Consider the following 12801-nt stretch of genomic DNA (forward strand, 5'->3'; position numbering starts at 1 on the left):
ATGCTGACTGTTCCCAATCACCTCTTCACTATTCTTTTGAGCGAGTAGTGACTCCAGGAGGATCTGTTCCATGATCTTTCCAGGCACAGAGGTGAGACTGACTGGCCTGTAGTTCCCTGGTTCCTCCTTCTTGCCCTTTTTGAAGATGGGGGCAATGTTTCCCCTTTTCCAGTCTGTGGGGACTTCACCAGACTGCCAGGACTTTTGAAATATAATAGAGAGGGGTTTAGCAACCTCATCTGCCAGTTCTCTCAGCACCCGTGGGTGTAACCCGTCGGGTCCCATGGACTTGAACACTTTCAGGTTCTTCAGATGATCACGAACCTGATCTGCACTTACAATGGGCAGTAAATGATTCTCTGAAAACATGTTCTGGGCATTGACTGCATGGGAACTGCAATGGTATAGGAATACTTCACCAAGGAAAAAACACTATTCTTGCTTCTCCCTGCAAGCGTCCCTGCTTCAGATACATCAAGGAAATAAAGAAGAACAGTGCACAAAGATGAACTTGAAGGTAGGTGATGCTGGACTCAGAAGCACTTTGTATGGGACATGCTGTCCTCTGGCCTAGATTTCTGCTGGGTTTTTCACAGTCAGGATAATGTCAAGTTTTTGAGCAGCACCTCTGGACACCACTTCCATCTCCTGCTACCGAGTCACTGAGCAACTCTGGACATAAGTGACACGCTGCCCCAGGAAGGGCCCTCAAGAAGATAAATTGGGCCAAGTCACTCCAAAGCAGGGGTCCACTGCCACCCTTCCTCCCCAGGATAATGGAAAAGGAGGAGGAAAATGGTGGTAGTTCTTCATCACCACTGAGGAACTCCTTGATGTGGGATGTTGTGGATGCTCAAAACTTTCAGTAGAGTCAGGGGATCTGCCAAACTGACACAGAGAAATTCATTCAGGAATACTAAACTTGCCAAAGTCCCTGAATTTTAACCAGGCTGGGGAAATACATAGGAAAGACCTCACAGAATGTGGGTTTACACTCTCCTCCAGCACTGGCTTTTGGCCGCAGGTGGCAAAAAAATGTTGGTGTGGGTGGATCGCTGACCTGGCTCTTTAAGACTACTCTTACCTGATCCTCATGAAACGTAAGATGCTTTGTTTTCCTGTGAAAACAGCTATCTGAGTTTGGGTGAATTTGGTTGCCTTGTGGAAAATAAAGCTGATAAGCAGGGGGCCAGCCTCATCCTACTATTGTGATCACTGTGTGGGATGTCCTCAGTTGTCTCATCCCATCACTCTCTTCACACCAGTTTGGATTTGTGTTAAAGAACAAATCAGAAACTGGCAAGGCTGCCATGGGAATAATTTTGACTGAGGGCTAAAATGCTGCAGTACCTATGGAGCAAGCATCCTCTGGGCTCTGGAGCAGGTTTCTTGAGCTGGTGCTCTAAGCATCTGTCAAAGCTAATCCTTTGTAGGCAAGGGTGGAAATGCACAGCGAGGCCTTATGGCAGAGCAACAGCCCAGGCTTTACAGTAACTGGTCTTTTTCTGAAAAAAGGAAAGAGGAATATAACAAAAGAGAAAAAAAGGAGATGAAAACAAAGAAAAAAAGGTGGGGGTTCTCCTACTCTCATTATGAGAATCAATAGTTTTCCTTCAAAATCTTTTTCAGACCCTTGTTGCTTTGCAGTAGGACATTTTTTCTTCCTAGGCATCTGTGAATACCACCAGCTGAGAGCATTTCAAGGTGACACAGGGGTGGGTTTGGGGTAAGTGACAAATGTGGGTGTGAAAGACATCCTCAAAGTTGCTCCACCATTCTTGGCACCAGGACCTTCCAGGAGAAGCCAGATCTTAGGAAGGTTGTTAGAGAGAGCAAAGCTCTCACAAAATCATACCCCTTTAGGAAGGCTAAGGAGGGGAGGGACAGATGATTCCTTAAAAAAGAGCACTACTATAGCTTTACACTCAGGGGGAATTCAAAACAAGTTCTCCCATGTTCAAAGTTCAACATTTCAGAACCAGAAGGTGAGAACACAAATCACCCACCTCCTGCTTTGGCGTTAGTTGGATGTGTGATGGTTAAACAGGGTGGGAAAACAAGAACAAAGACACACCCTTGGTACATGACAACACAGTCAGCTAGACTCCCACCCAGAAAAAAAAAAGAAAGAAAAATCACCATCAATTCTGCAGTTTTTTATCATCCACAGGATCCCTGGAGAACTTGGAGAGTTGAAGAACAGAAAGGAAAGAGAAAACCTCCCCCAAACAAATTGCCATCAGACAAGACAGAACTGATAACTCCCTGTGGGTGGGATTCCTGATGAGATAGGCAATAACCTGAAGAATGAACAAATCAAAGCCAAGGCACAAGCAGAGGTACAAGATAAAACAAATAAAAAGCCCCACCAAAAACCAATCCCATGCTCTGGGTAGTCCTGCTCAGCCTGGAAGAAGCAAATTCACCTTTCCAGTCTTGGTCAAGTCTTCTCTTGAGCAAAATCCTGCTGCAGTGAGGTCCTGTGACATACTGGGAAGCCCATCCATCTTGGTATTGGTTTTGACCAGGGTGCCATTTGGTATAAGCCCATGCACTGCACTGGGTGCAAGATCAGAAAAAGAGACATCCTCAACCTGCTGCTTCTCCACTGCTTATCTATGGCTATCATAACCCCACCTCTTTAAGGGAATTCCCTACCTCTTCCACCTCTTCATAGCCCTGTTAATTTCTGGATATCCCTCATTTTGCTGAGTCTTTTATAAGGTGAGACAAGTGCAGGTGGAGACAAACCATAGCAGTGGTCACCTTGATCTTAAGATCTTACATTTCTTTCTTCACCCCAGGGCACATTATTTAAATCAACTTAGTTTTTTTCCCCAACTAGAGTGCATTTACTGAATTTTATCTGCTGTTCTCTATGTACCCACCTCGATACCACACAGCTGTCTTGGCCTTACGTAGTTTTTCCCCAGCCCCTGTCACCAACAGCCATCTTACCGACCCCTTGAGACACACTGGTCCACACCCTTCTGGCATGTGGCTCATTACCAGTCTGCTCAGGTGAAATCCCATCATCTTTTGCTTCCCTCTCCATCCCACTTCCCAACCTTCTGCTTCAGGGCAGTATTTTGTCTTCTCCTTGGACCAGCTTAGATTCCTGATTTCTTCCCATGATGTACTCAGGCCAAGACCTTTAAAAATGTAAATAGATGTCAATCAGTTGCCCATTGTTCAGGACTTTAAATGACTTGTTCAGAGAAGCCTAATAGAGAGCCATGATTTTCCTTCAAAGAAGTGATTAGACCATACCATATCATGACCTTAAAAGATGTTTTATTATTCTTATTTTAAATGATAATTTCAACCAATTTAGGAGATACAGATGTAACCGTTACTGGCCTAATTCCTTGGATCTCCTCCAGAGACTCTTAAAGCCTAGGTGCAACATTTACTACTCTCTCTTCCTCAGGAAGAATAACTGTTTTTAATGAAAGCTCGCATATTTTTGCTGGGAGATCTGTCATTCAGTTCATAAGCACTTTCAGAACTCTTAGATATACACCATTACGGTCCAGCTGACTTATTGCTTTTTAATTTATCAATTTGCACCATTACTGGCTCTTCTGACATCCCAGGTCTCGGATAATACTTCATCTTTATTACTGGCAAGGACTGACAGGATCTCATCATTAATACGGGAAGAAAAGTGGGGCCAGGGCAGGTGTATCTCAATAACAGGGCAATGAAGACTCAAGCGAAGAAGCAAGCTGCGACGAACAAGTTTTCTTGTCTTTATTAGAAAGAGACCTATACAATGTAGCAGCCTCTCTCTGCAGTACTTTACAACTTCTTTTTGTTTGTTTTGTTTTTGCTTTTAATTATTCAGAATACTGTACAACTGACACAAAAATCTCAACGCGGAGAGAGAGAGGAAAGGGAAACATAATACAAACTGGCATACTTAATCAAACCAAAAATCATAGGAAACAACAAGCAAAGTGAAATGTTTGTCAATGGGTTTAATTACAGTACAAACAATATAAATAAAGCATCATTGAGTCATTGTAAAACAAACTTGCTGAATGAGGTAATATAAAAACAACAACAAAAGACGTATTTTGCCTTTTTTGTTTTTAATAATTTCCACGCTGTCTTGTCATCATTTATACATCACTATTTACAGAAACAGAAAAAAAAACCCAAAACAAACCAACCAAAACAAAACAAACAAAACAAACACACCCCCCCCAACAAAACAAAACAACCTCCCCCCAACCAAAAACCCCAAAACTTGCTCTAAAGCCTGCCATGTGCTAAGTAACTTCCGCCTCTCCCCCAAGCAGAGGTCTCAAGTGTCCCTGCTCACCTGGATTCCCTTTCTCCCCATCCCAATCAGAAAGACAAACACCACAAAGCAGAAGAACTGAAAGCCTGGGGGGCTAAATGCAGCTGAATGTGAAATTGAGTCTTTGCAGGCAGCCACAGGATGTTAAGGAATAAAGGAAAGAAGTGGGTTATGGATCTGCTTCCCAAGTGGTGCTGATGGAACTTCCCCAAATAAAGGTGTCAGCTAGACAGAACCTCAAATCACAACCTTGCTGAAACCAGGGGCTAAACTCTGCCAGCAGAGAGGTCAGATTATAGCCCATCTGTGCCCAGCTCTGCTGCCTTGAAGCTCTTTTGTCTTGGGCTTGGTTAAAGCATTCAGGACATGCTCAAACTCCACAGAAGTCAAGAGGTTTAAGGGAGCAGGAGCTGCAGAATCAGGCCCCTGGGAATTCTAAACCAGATGCCAAAGGCAGTTGCAACATAAAACAAGTCCTGGTTTATTTTGGTTTTTTTAAAGCCACTCCTCTCCCAAATACCCCTTCAGTTTGTGCACCCACCTACGCTAGCTGCCTACAAGTGAGAGATGCTCTTGACATTGAAACAGTAAAAGACAGCTGGACTGAATGCATGCAATCCCTTGGAAACTTGGTATTCCCATGGAGCAATGAGCTGTGCTTTCAGAGGACGGCTACATCCAATTTTCTCCATGGACTGGCAATCCGATTCAAGTGAGAATCCAGCTGAATACATTGTTGCATCAGAAAAGAAGTTTGGAGGGGTTTTCAACAGTATTTCAAAGTTAGTCTTGTCATGGGTGCAAGAAGGGGAAACACAAGATGCTTCCATCCTTTTCATGCACCCAGGCATGATTCCTACCATGTGCTGCCTCACTCCAGCAAACATCCTTCTTGCTCTGCCAGACTTGCCCTCTCCCTGTTGGTTTCTCCTGATAGGACTATAAATGGAAAGCAAGGGTAGAAATGGTGTGCACAACACTTGGTCAAGCTTTTCCAGCCTACTCAGTACATGCAAAGCCTTAGCACACTTCAGCTGAGATTTGTCTCCCTCACAACCAAATTTTGGGGCCAGACCTTAATTGTCAAGGACACATGGAGAGAAGAATGAGGAGCTACTTTTGGGGAAGGACCCACCTGGAGAATGCTCTTCACAAACATCTCACCATCATCATCTCCAACAGCCCTACAAACAGCAACAGGACCCAAAACATCACTGAACCAGCTACAGGAGGGCAGCCTACTGATTGCACACTGAAACTCAGCCACTATGTTGAGTTTCAAGAGAATTTGTTTAGAAAAGAGGCTCTGAGCAGCAAGCCTTCTGCCCTTTCTACCTTTGAAATCTTCTTCCCTGGAGTTTCTCATGGTAATGCCCCTCAGGGATGGCAGGTTGGAATTTCTACTCTCAAGCAAGGGGACTACTCCAGACCTGGTTATGGAGTTAAAATTCTTTTAAGTTGAGTGTTGTTGTCTGAAGGAATAGGATTTTTGAGGTGCAGTAAGCCTGCACCACATATTCCTGCATCTTTCCATCCATCAAGCAGGCATCCCCCATCCTGCAGCTGCCTCCCAAGCTCTTGGAAATGGCTGGTCTTAGTCAAACTGGGAAACTTGCCCATGTAGAAAAATCTAACTGAAAATCTGTCTCTAGCTATACGTTTTGATTAACGTGTAAATGTGCGTGCATACATTTCCACAATTGCTAGTAGCAGTATGCAGAGCATATATAAGCACACAGACACACACCAAATGCAAAGCACATGTAGTTAGTACCTCCATGTGATACACCAACCTGGACCTTACAACTCAAACCACCTTTGCTGCACTTTATTCACCAATTCAAACTCAACTCAATCCCCAGATATAGCAGCTAGCTGTGAAATAACAGATCACCTTCAACACCAAAACCCTTCCTTGGTCCTGTGTGAGCTTGAGGATTGCCTTTAGCACAGACCAGACCCTATCAAGCTCTCAGCTGTTAGGGGTTTTGCTCCCTCTACCTTGTCATTGTAGAGGACCAGGGAAGTATTTTCAGCTACTTCAGTTCTCAGAAAGGAAAAAAACCCAAACAACCCAAACCAAAACACCCCTTGGTTCTGGAAAACAGGGCATACACAAAAGAGCTGATGGTGCATTCACTGCCAGCAAGCAACGTGGTCATTCCAAACGCATGCCATTAGACCTCTGTAAGCATCCCCACCCACCCCCCTTCACATAACACACAGGTAAAACTTACTAGTTCTGAAGCACTGCAAAATAGTCAATCCTTAGTACCAGAAGCTAAACACATATCCAGAAAGTTCATGGCCAAGAGAAAGCTGAAGCTCTGCCCATCGACAGAACTGACCACCACCACTTTAATGTGCCACAGGGATTTGAAGGATAGGCAGACAGAGAGAGATGAAGAGGCCAAAATTGCTGAAATGCACAAAGATACTTTTATTTCATTCACTCACAAGCAAAACCTCCCCTTGAACATTCAGGGAAGAGTAGTAAATGATGAGAGTTAATTCACCCACATATTGCTATCACCTGAAATGAAACACAGGGGCTATGGCGACCAGATGCATACCTAGTGATTTGGGACTCAAGATGGCTCCAAAAAAACAACCCCAAAGCAACCTTTTGTTTTCAGAAATCATGCAATCCCTCCTCTCAAAACATGAACTGTTCACAGCTCCTGAATATCTTGGCCAAAATGCTTCAAACCTCCCTTTAAAATGTGAGACAGATTCAGTCGACTCAAGGTGAACTGTAATGAGATGAGATCACCCAATATTTACTTTAAAAACTAGCCCATGCTACACAACAAAAGAAAGTCTAGAATGTGATGATACAACAAATCTACCTACCTACACCTTTGGGTATTTTGCTCTATTACCTCTATTTATTTATTTATTAAAGCAGGAGATTATTTTCTAATAAACCCATTCAAACTGCTTTTCTTTTTGTAGCTTAGAATTTAAGAAGTCAAAACTTACTGCATAGCCTTGAAATTTGTGGTTTAGCGTTTTGCCGCTTTGAAAAGAACTTTCATCTGGAGCATTATTTTTTCTGCTATGCAGCAAATACAAACCCATCCGACCTGGGTTTTCTACACAATAAATTTTTTACCCACAAATCACCAAGAATGGAAGAAGATGCTGAACTGAGGATCCAAGGCTTACAGCCAGAGATCCTATGTACAAACCACTGTAGCAGCCATCAGAGGGGAAACAAAGATGCTTGATGATGAGATGAGGATGGGCAAGCTGTCTCCTATCAAGCCAAGCTGCCCCAAGTTTGGTCCCCAACAGTGTCCTCCTTCACCTTGAGTCCCTCCAGCCACAATGACCATTTGTTCCCAGTTAAGGTGCAAACGTGGCTCCCCGAGACGTTTGGAAAGGGTCCCTTTGGGAGTCCCTTGTGAAATCTGTGCTTGTCTCCACTATTACTACTTTATACTAGAAACTACAATTTACTTCATTTTTCCCCCTCTCTCCATACAAATATAAAAGATGAAGCTATCCAAACCCCATATAATCTAATTATAATACATTACAGTGCCAGAGATAATTTCTAAGCCTGTATCTGCATTCCCACCTCTAATCCTTTGCCTATGTTACTCAGCTTCCTCTGGCCAGGGGAAACCTCCAAGTGCAGCTAGAGCTTTTTTTGCACTAACACACATAATTTAAGGAAACAGGGAAAAAGACAGCAAATGAAACAATATTAATGTTTACACAGTTATCACACACTATGCCCAAATGCTCAAAAATCCTCTCTCCTTCAAGGGGGCTCACCCGGCTTTCTGAGCAACACCTAGCCCAGATTCTCCAAAACCAGCTTTTCTTCTTCTCCCTTTTAGCAACAAAATCAGAAATCTGGGAATGGGAGCCCTTGGCTAAATCTGTGCACTGGCAGGATCCTGCATTTTCCCATGGTTAGCTCTTACTTCTTCATAAATAGTGAGGAGAAGCAAAGTCTCCTCAGCTCCAGGACTATCAAGACTCAGATGCCAGATATGACACATCTGACTCATCTCCACAGTTCCAACAGCAATTAGCTTAGAATAAATAGAGGGAAAGTACTGATGTTACTAGCAACAGCTGACTCGCTTCTAGTGTTTTAGTCATTGTGGATAAAGTGCAGAGGAAGGGGGATTTAAAAGTATCTGGGATGACAAAAAGGGTTAAATGGGGGGTGGGGGGTGTACAAGAAAAAACACAGCTGCAGACTCCATTTTTGGAGAAAGCAGCTTTAGCTAACATGTTTCTGCTGGGATTTCTTACTAACTGGATCTCAATTTAGTTTTAATTTGCTCAGGGTAAACAGCCTGGCAAGGGGGTTCCAGAAAGGCAAAGAGAGGGGCTAAACATGAGACCAAGAACAGACAACAGATGAGTTAATGGAGGGAATGCAAGGGGAATGGTTCCTGCAGGTTCTCCAGGTGTCAGTTTACATTGCTTGCTCCGACACCTGGACAGCTTCAAGAACATCCTTTGCAAAGTGCAAACACTTCCCCTGAAAAGCACACGAAGACTGGAGACCTTGGCTCACAAAGCCAAGCCCCATCAGGGTCCGTCCTCGTTCTCAGCTAGGGGGAGAAGGGGTTTTGCCTTCTCTTTTTCACCATACAGGAAGAGAATGGAGTCTATGCTGGCCTGACTTCCTTGCCAAGTGGGCTGTCTTACTAGCTCGGGAGGTGGCACATAACTTCTCACAGCCATTCAACCAAGGCCATTTGAACAGGTGATGGTGCAGCCACCACTCCATGAAGCACAGACCCTTGGGGTCTGTGTTCCCATGACTGGAGCATCATGAGCACTTGTAGTGGCAGACAAGGCCTCTCCTGACTTGGAGAGATGGCACTGAGTAATATGCTGCTTGTTAAAAGGATTACCACTGCATGTATCACTGGGTATCCTCCCTGCAGACCCCCAAATCTTTGGGGGAAGTCATCACATAGTCTATGCCACTTCAACAATATTACTGCCAATGCTCATACCTGCACAGGAAAAAAAAATATTTTTAGGTTAAAAGCAACTGTGCTACTGCTTAATTAAGTATGAGGTTATTAGTTAGCTAGCCTGGATATATAATTTTTCCTTTAATGCAGTGGAATATCCTTTCCAAGAAATCTTCCTTGTTTTTTCGATGTTTGCCTTCAGAAAATGTTTCTGAAGGGAGGGTATAATTATTCTACCTGAAATCTGCATGACAGCTTTGTTGCCCTTTTTTCTCAGACATCACTCTCAGTTTTAGAAGAGGAAGGTGGTCCAAAGAGAGCATTAAATTATGCACAGAAAATATTTTCAATGGGGAAAAGAACAGCTTGGAAATGGAACATGTGTTGAGAACTTAACAGCGGCAAATCTGCCTACCACGCATTTGAAACACTGGACTTAGCTTTCAAATAGAAAGGCCCTCGGTGCTCCCAGGGGAACAGCAGCTCTAGCACTTCTGGGACCATGAGCCATGACTCCTGAATCCCCACTACATCTCTCCATAGAGGTGTAAAGCTCATGAGCACCAAGACACAGAGGGCTTCACAGCATCCCCTTCAGCTGCACATTATTAGGTGGTTGTCCTGTCACCAATGGACCACCTGTAAGTACCAAGGATCAGGCAGCTGCATGGCAATGATGGAGAAGCAGTAATTACAACAGACACCCTTCCTCAATTGGAACAAATAAATCAAAACTACCCCAGGATGAGTAGAATCAGCTGTAGCCTTATTCTGGTGCAGAAGAAAGATTCCCCCCACCAAATAATCAAAGGTCAATATAGTAACAAAATACAAAATGAGAACACCACCAAATAGGAAAAGCTGATCAATACTTTTGTGCTTCCACCTTGAGGCTCATTTTTTTCCACACAATATGATGACTTTACATCAAATTTGTAATTACCTGACTCTTTTTCCTTAAGATAACCAGATTATGGTTTTTTTATTCCCTTCACATTTTGTCCACATAAATTTACTTAGCAATTGCTATGCTTCTCCCTTTGTGTGCCAAATGAAACCCAGAGCCCCAAGGAAGAAGAGCACTGAAGGCTTGGGAAATAGATGCGAGCAGGTAGATTTGCAAATTACTATGCTGTATGCACCTCACTGCCTTCACATAATTGCTCCTTTGCCATTGAATTCAGTTGAGTTTTCAACTTTCTCTGTGATATACCCTTCCCCCATCTTCACATTGCCATATGCCACTTAAAAAAAAATAATCACACAAAAAATCACTTTTCCACCTGCCAAAACCTGTACAGCCTGCTTCTCTGTGCCAGAATCCCACTTCACTGAAAACAGCAGAAGCTGGGATCTGCCTGATAATACCAAAATAATCATATCAAGTACTAAAACTTGGAATTCAAATGAACTGTCCAGGCTACTTTCACAACCCATTTTTCTTCTAGAGAGCAGCCAAGTTGGGAGTCAAGTGCAGCCATGCCCTGCCCGCTGCGGTGAAGGCTATCAATTCTGAAACTTAATCAAATCTGATCTTCCTACAGCCAGGCTAGGGCTTTTTGTCTTGGCTTGTGAAAGCTTCATGACTTCTGGAGTAAAATATATTTACAGCACCGAGAAACAGCCTCTTTTCCCTTTCTAAAAGGTCTCATACACTTCTTTTTTTCCTTTCATGCCAAACATGCCATAATCTTCTCCTGATATGTTCCTCAAAAGGCTTGGGATGGAAACAAGAGTTCACTGCTGGGAATATTTTCAATGTACAATGATCTGTAACCCACAGATCCTAACTAGTTGCACATTATTTAGTTCACATCCATTACAGTTCATAAATTAACAGATGTCATTTTTTTCTGTACAAAACAAAAGTAATAATCAATGCATATTTATGGTGGCTTTTTTTTTTTGTGTTTTTTATTATTCAAATAGATTTTACATACATATAATCTAGAGAGACACAATACAAAAATCTGTATAAGTTAGGCAATGCATCACAGGAGTGACCAAAAACTCAACACATTTACCTTGGCAAAATGACAGAACCTATTTCTGCTGCCTGAAAAAATATTAGCCTTTAATGCGTTTATTAATTTCACTGAACATACTTGAAAGGTTTTTTTTTTTGTTCCTTAGCGGTATTCACGATTCCTTTTTCTGTTTCATAGTTACTCTTATTTATTTTTTCCATTTTGTTTTTACACCAAGGAGACTGCAGTCAAATAACACTCAGCAACTCATTTCCTCTCTTTGGACTGAAAAATTAAACAGATACTAAATTATGACAGTGAATTTAGAAAGGAGGGCTCCAAGGGCTTGAAAGAACATGTCTGAGATAATATGATGCTTCTAAGAATATTGCAATCACATCCAAGCAATCACCGAAGCGTGCCATGTAACTACCTCCTCAGCTAATATGCTTTTTTCTCCGTGATGACTAATCATGTTCTATTAAACAGCGGTAATGCTGGAAGAACTCAACTATACAAGTGTAATGAAGCCAGTATTCTCCCCGGACAGATTAGCTACAACTGATTTGACACATACCATCATAGGAGCTTCAAACCTGACAAACTCTGTGCTTGCTTCTGATTTATGCCGTCAAGCTCTTCAGAGAAGAGAATGAAATCCAGGCGTCGCGTTTGGTAGAGGTGAAATGTACTGATGTGCTTAACTGTCAGTTACGGAAAGTCACCATCTCTCCTTCCTTCTCCTCTCGCTCGCCTCTCCCTCCGCCCCTTCCCTCCATGCTCCGGAAGCCTGCATTCCCCACCGGGGACGACCGCTGTCCCATGGTCCTGGTGCCACGTGCGGCGTGTCCTGCTCAACCCACGCGCTCTCGCCCGCTCGCTTCCACCGTTCGAGAGCTGACACTGAAACAACTGCTTTCTCTGCAGCCCCTTTGGCTCCTTCTCATCCCCTCGCGCTCTCCGGATGCGCCATTTCCAGGTGGAACAGGGATATACCGAAGGGAAAAGGGAAAAGGAGAGTTACTGGACTCACAGAGCAGAGCTGTGATGAGGATGGAGGACTATGAGGCTGTGGATGTAATTCAGGTCAGCGAATACACAAGTGAGCTCCTCAGATGATGGTGGGCATCCTTCCACTGCTGTTGTTTCGGTTGTTGTTCTTCCTGGACAAGTTTGGCGTGGCCATGAGGACAAAGCGCTCGTCGGGGCAGCCGTACTGGAGGAGAACGTCAATGCACTCCTGGCTGGAGGCCTGCCGGGCGTAGGCCAACGCTGTGTTTCCATGGGCGTCGCGTGCCATCACATCAACGCCGTACTACAGAAAGAAGAGATGTGTTGTTGGAAGCTGTGGTGCCAACAGGACGTTAAAACATAGAGGGGATAGATTTGGGACAGATAGATTTGAATTTAAGTGACGATCACAGAACAAGAGAAAGGTTTGGGCTGGAAGGGACTTTCAAATGTCACCTAGGCCAATCCCCCTGCAGTGAGCAGGGACATCTTCAGTTAGATCATGGGGCTCAGAGCCCCATCCAACCTGACTTTGAATGTTTCCAGGGATGGGGCTTCTACTACCTAG

At 43.6% G+C, this 12801-nt stretch overlaps 1 protein-coding gene across 10 annotated transcripts in view; it reads right to left on the reverse strand.

Moving 5' to 3' along the window:
• Window positions 1-3729: 3729 nt before the first annotated feature.
• Window positions 3730-12801, reverse strand: part of AGAP1 (ArfGAP with GTPase domain, ankyrin repeat and PH domain 1) — a 400655-nt gene continuing 391583 nt past the window's right edge. For all 10 annotated transcript variants that reach the window (XM_068138082.1, XM_068138079.1, XM_068138077.1 and 7 more), the window contains one exon: window positions 3730-12537. In XM_068138082.1, coding sequence (XP_067994183.1) covers window positions 12334-12537 — 204 coding nt within the window. In that variant the 3' untranslated portion in view covers window positions 3730-12333. The remainder of the gene's footprint in view (window positions 12538-12801) is intronic.

Source organism: Melanerpes formicivorus, unplaced genomic scaffold, assembly GCF_026170545.1.
Source record: "Melanerpes formicivorus ecotype bairdi unplaced genomic scaffold, bMelFor1.0.p_v2 SCAF_5, whole genome shotgun sequence".
NCBI lineage: Eukaryota > Metazoa > Chordata > Aves > Piciformes > Picidae > Melanerpes > Melanerpes formicivorus.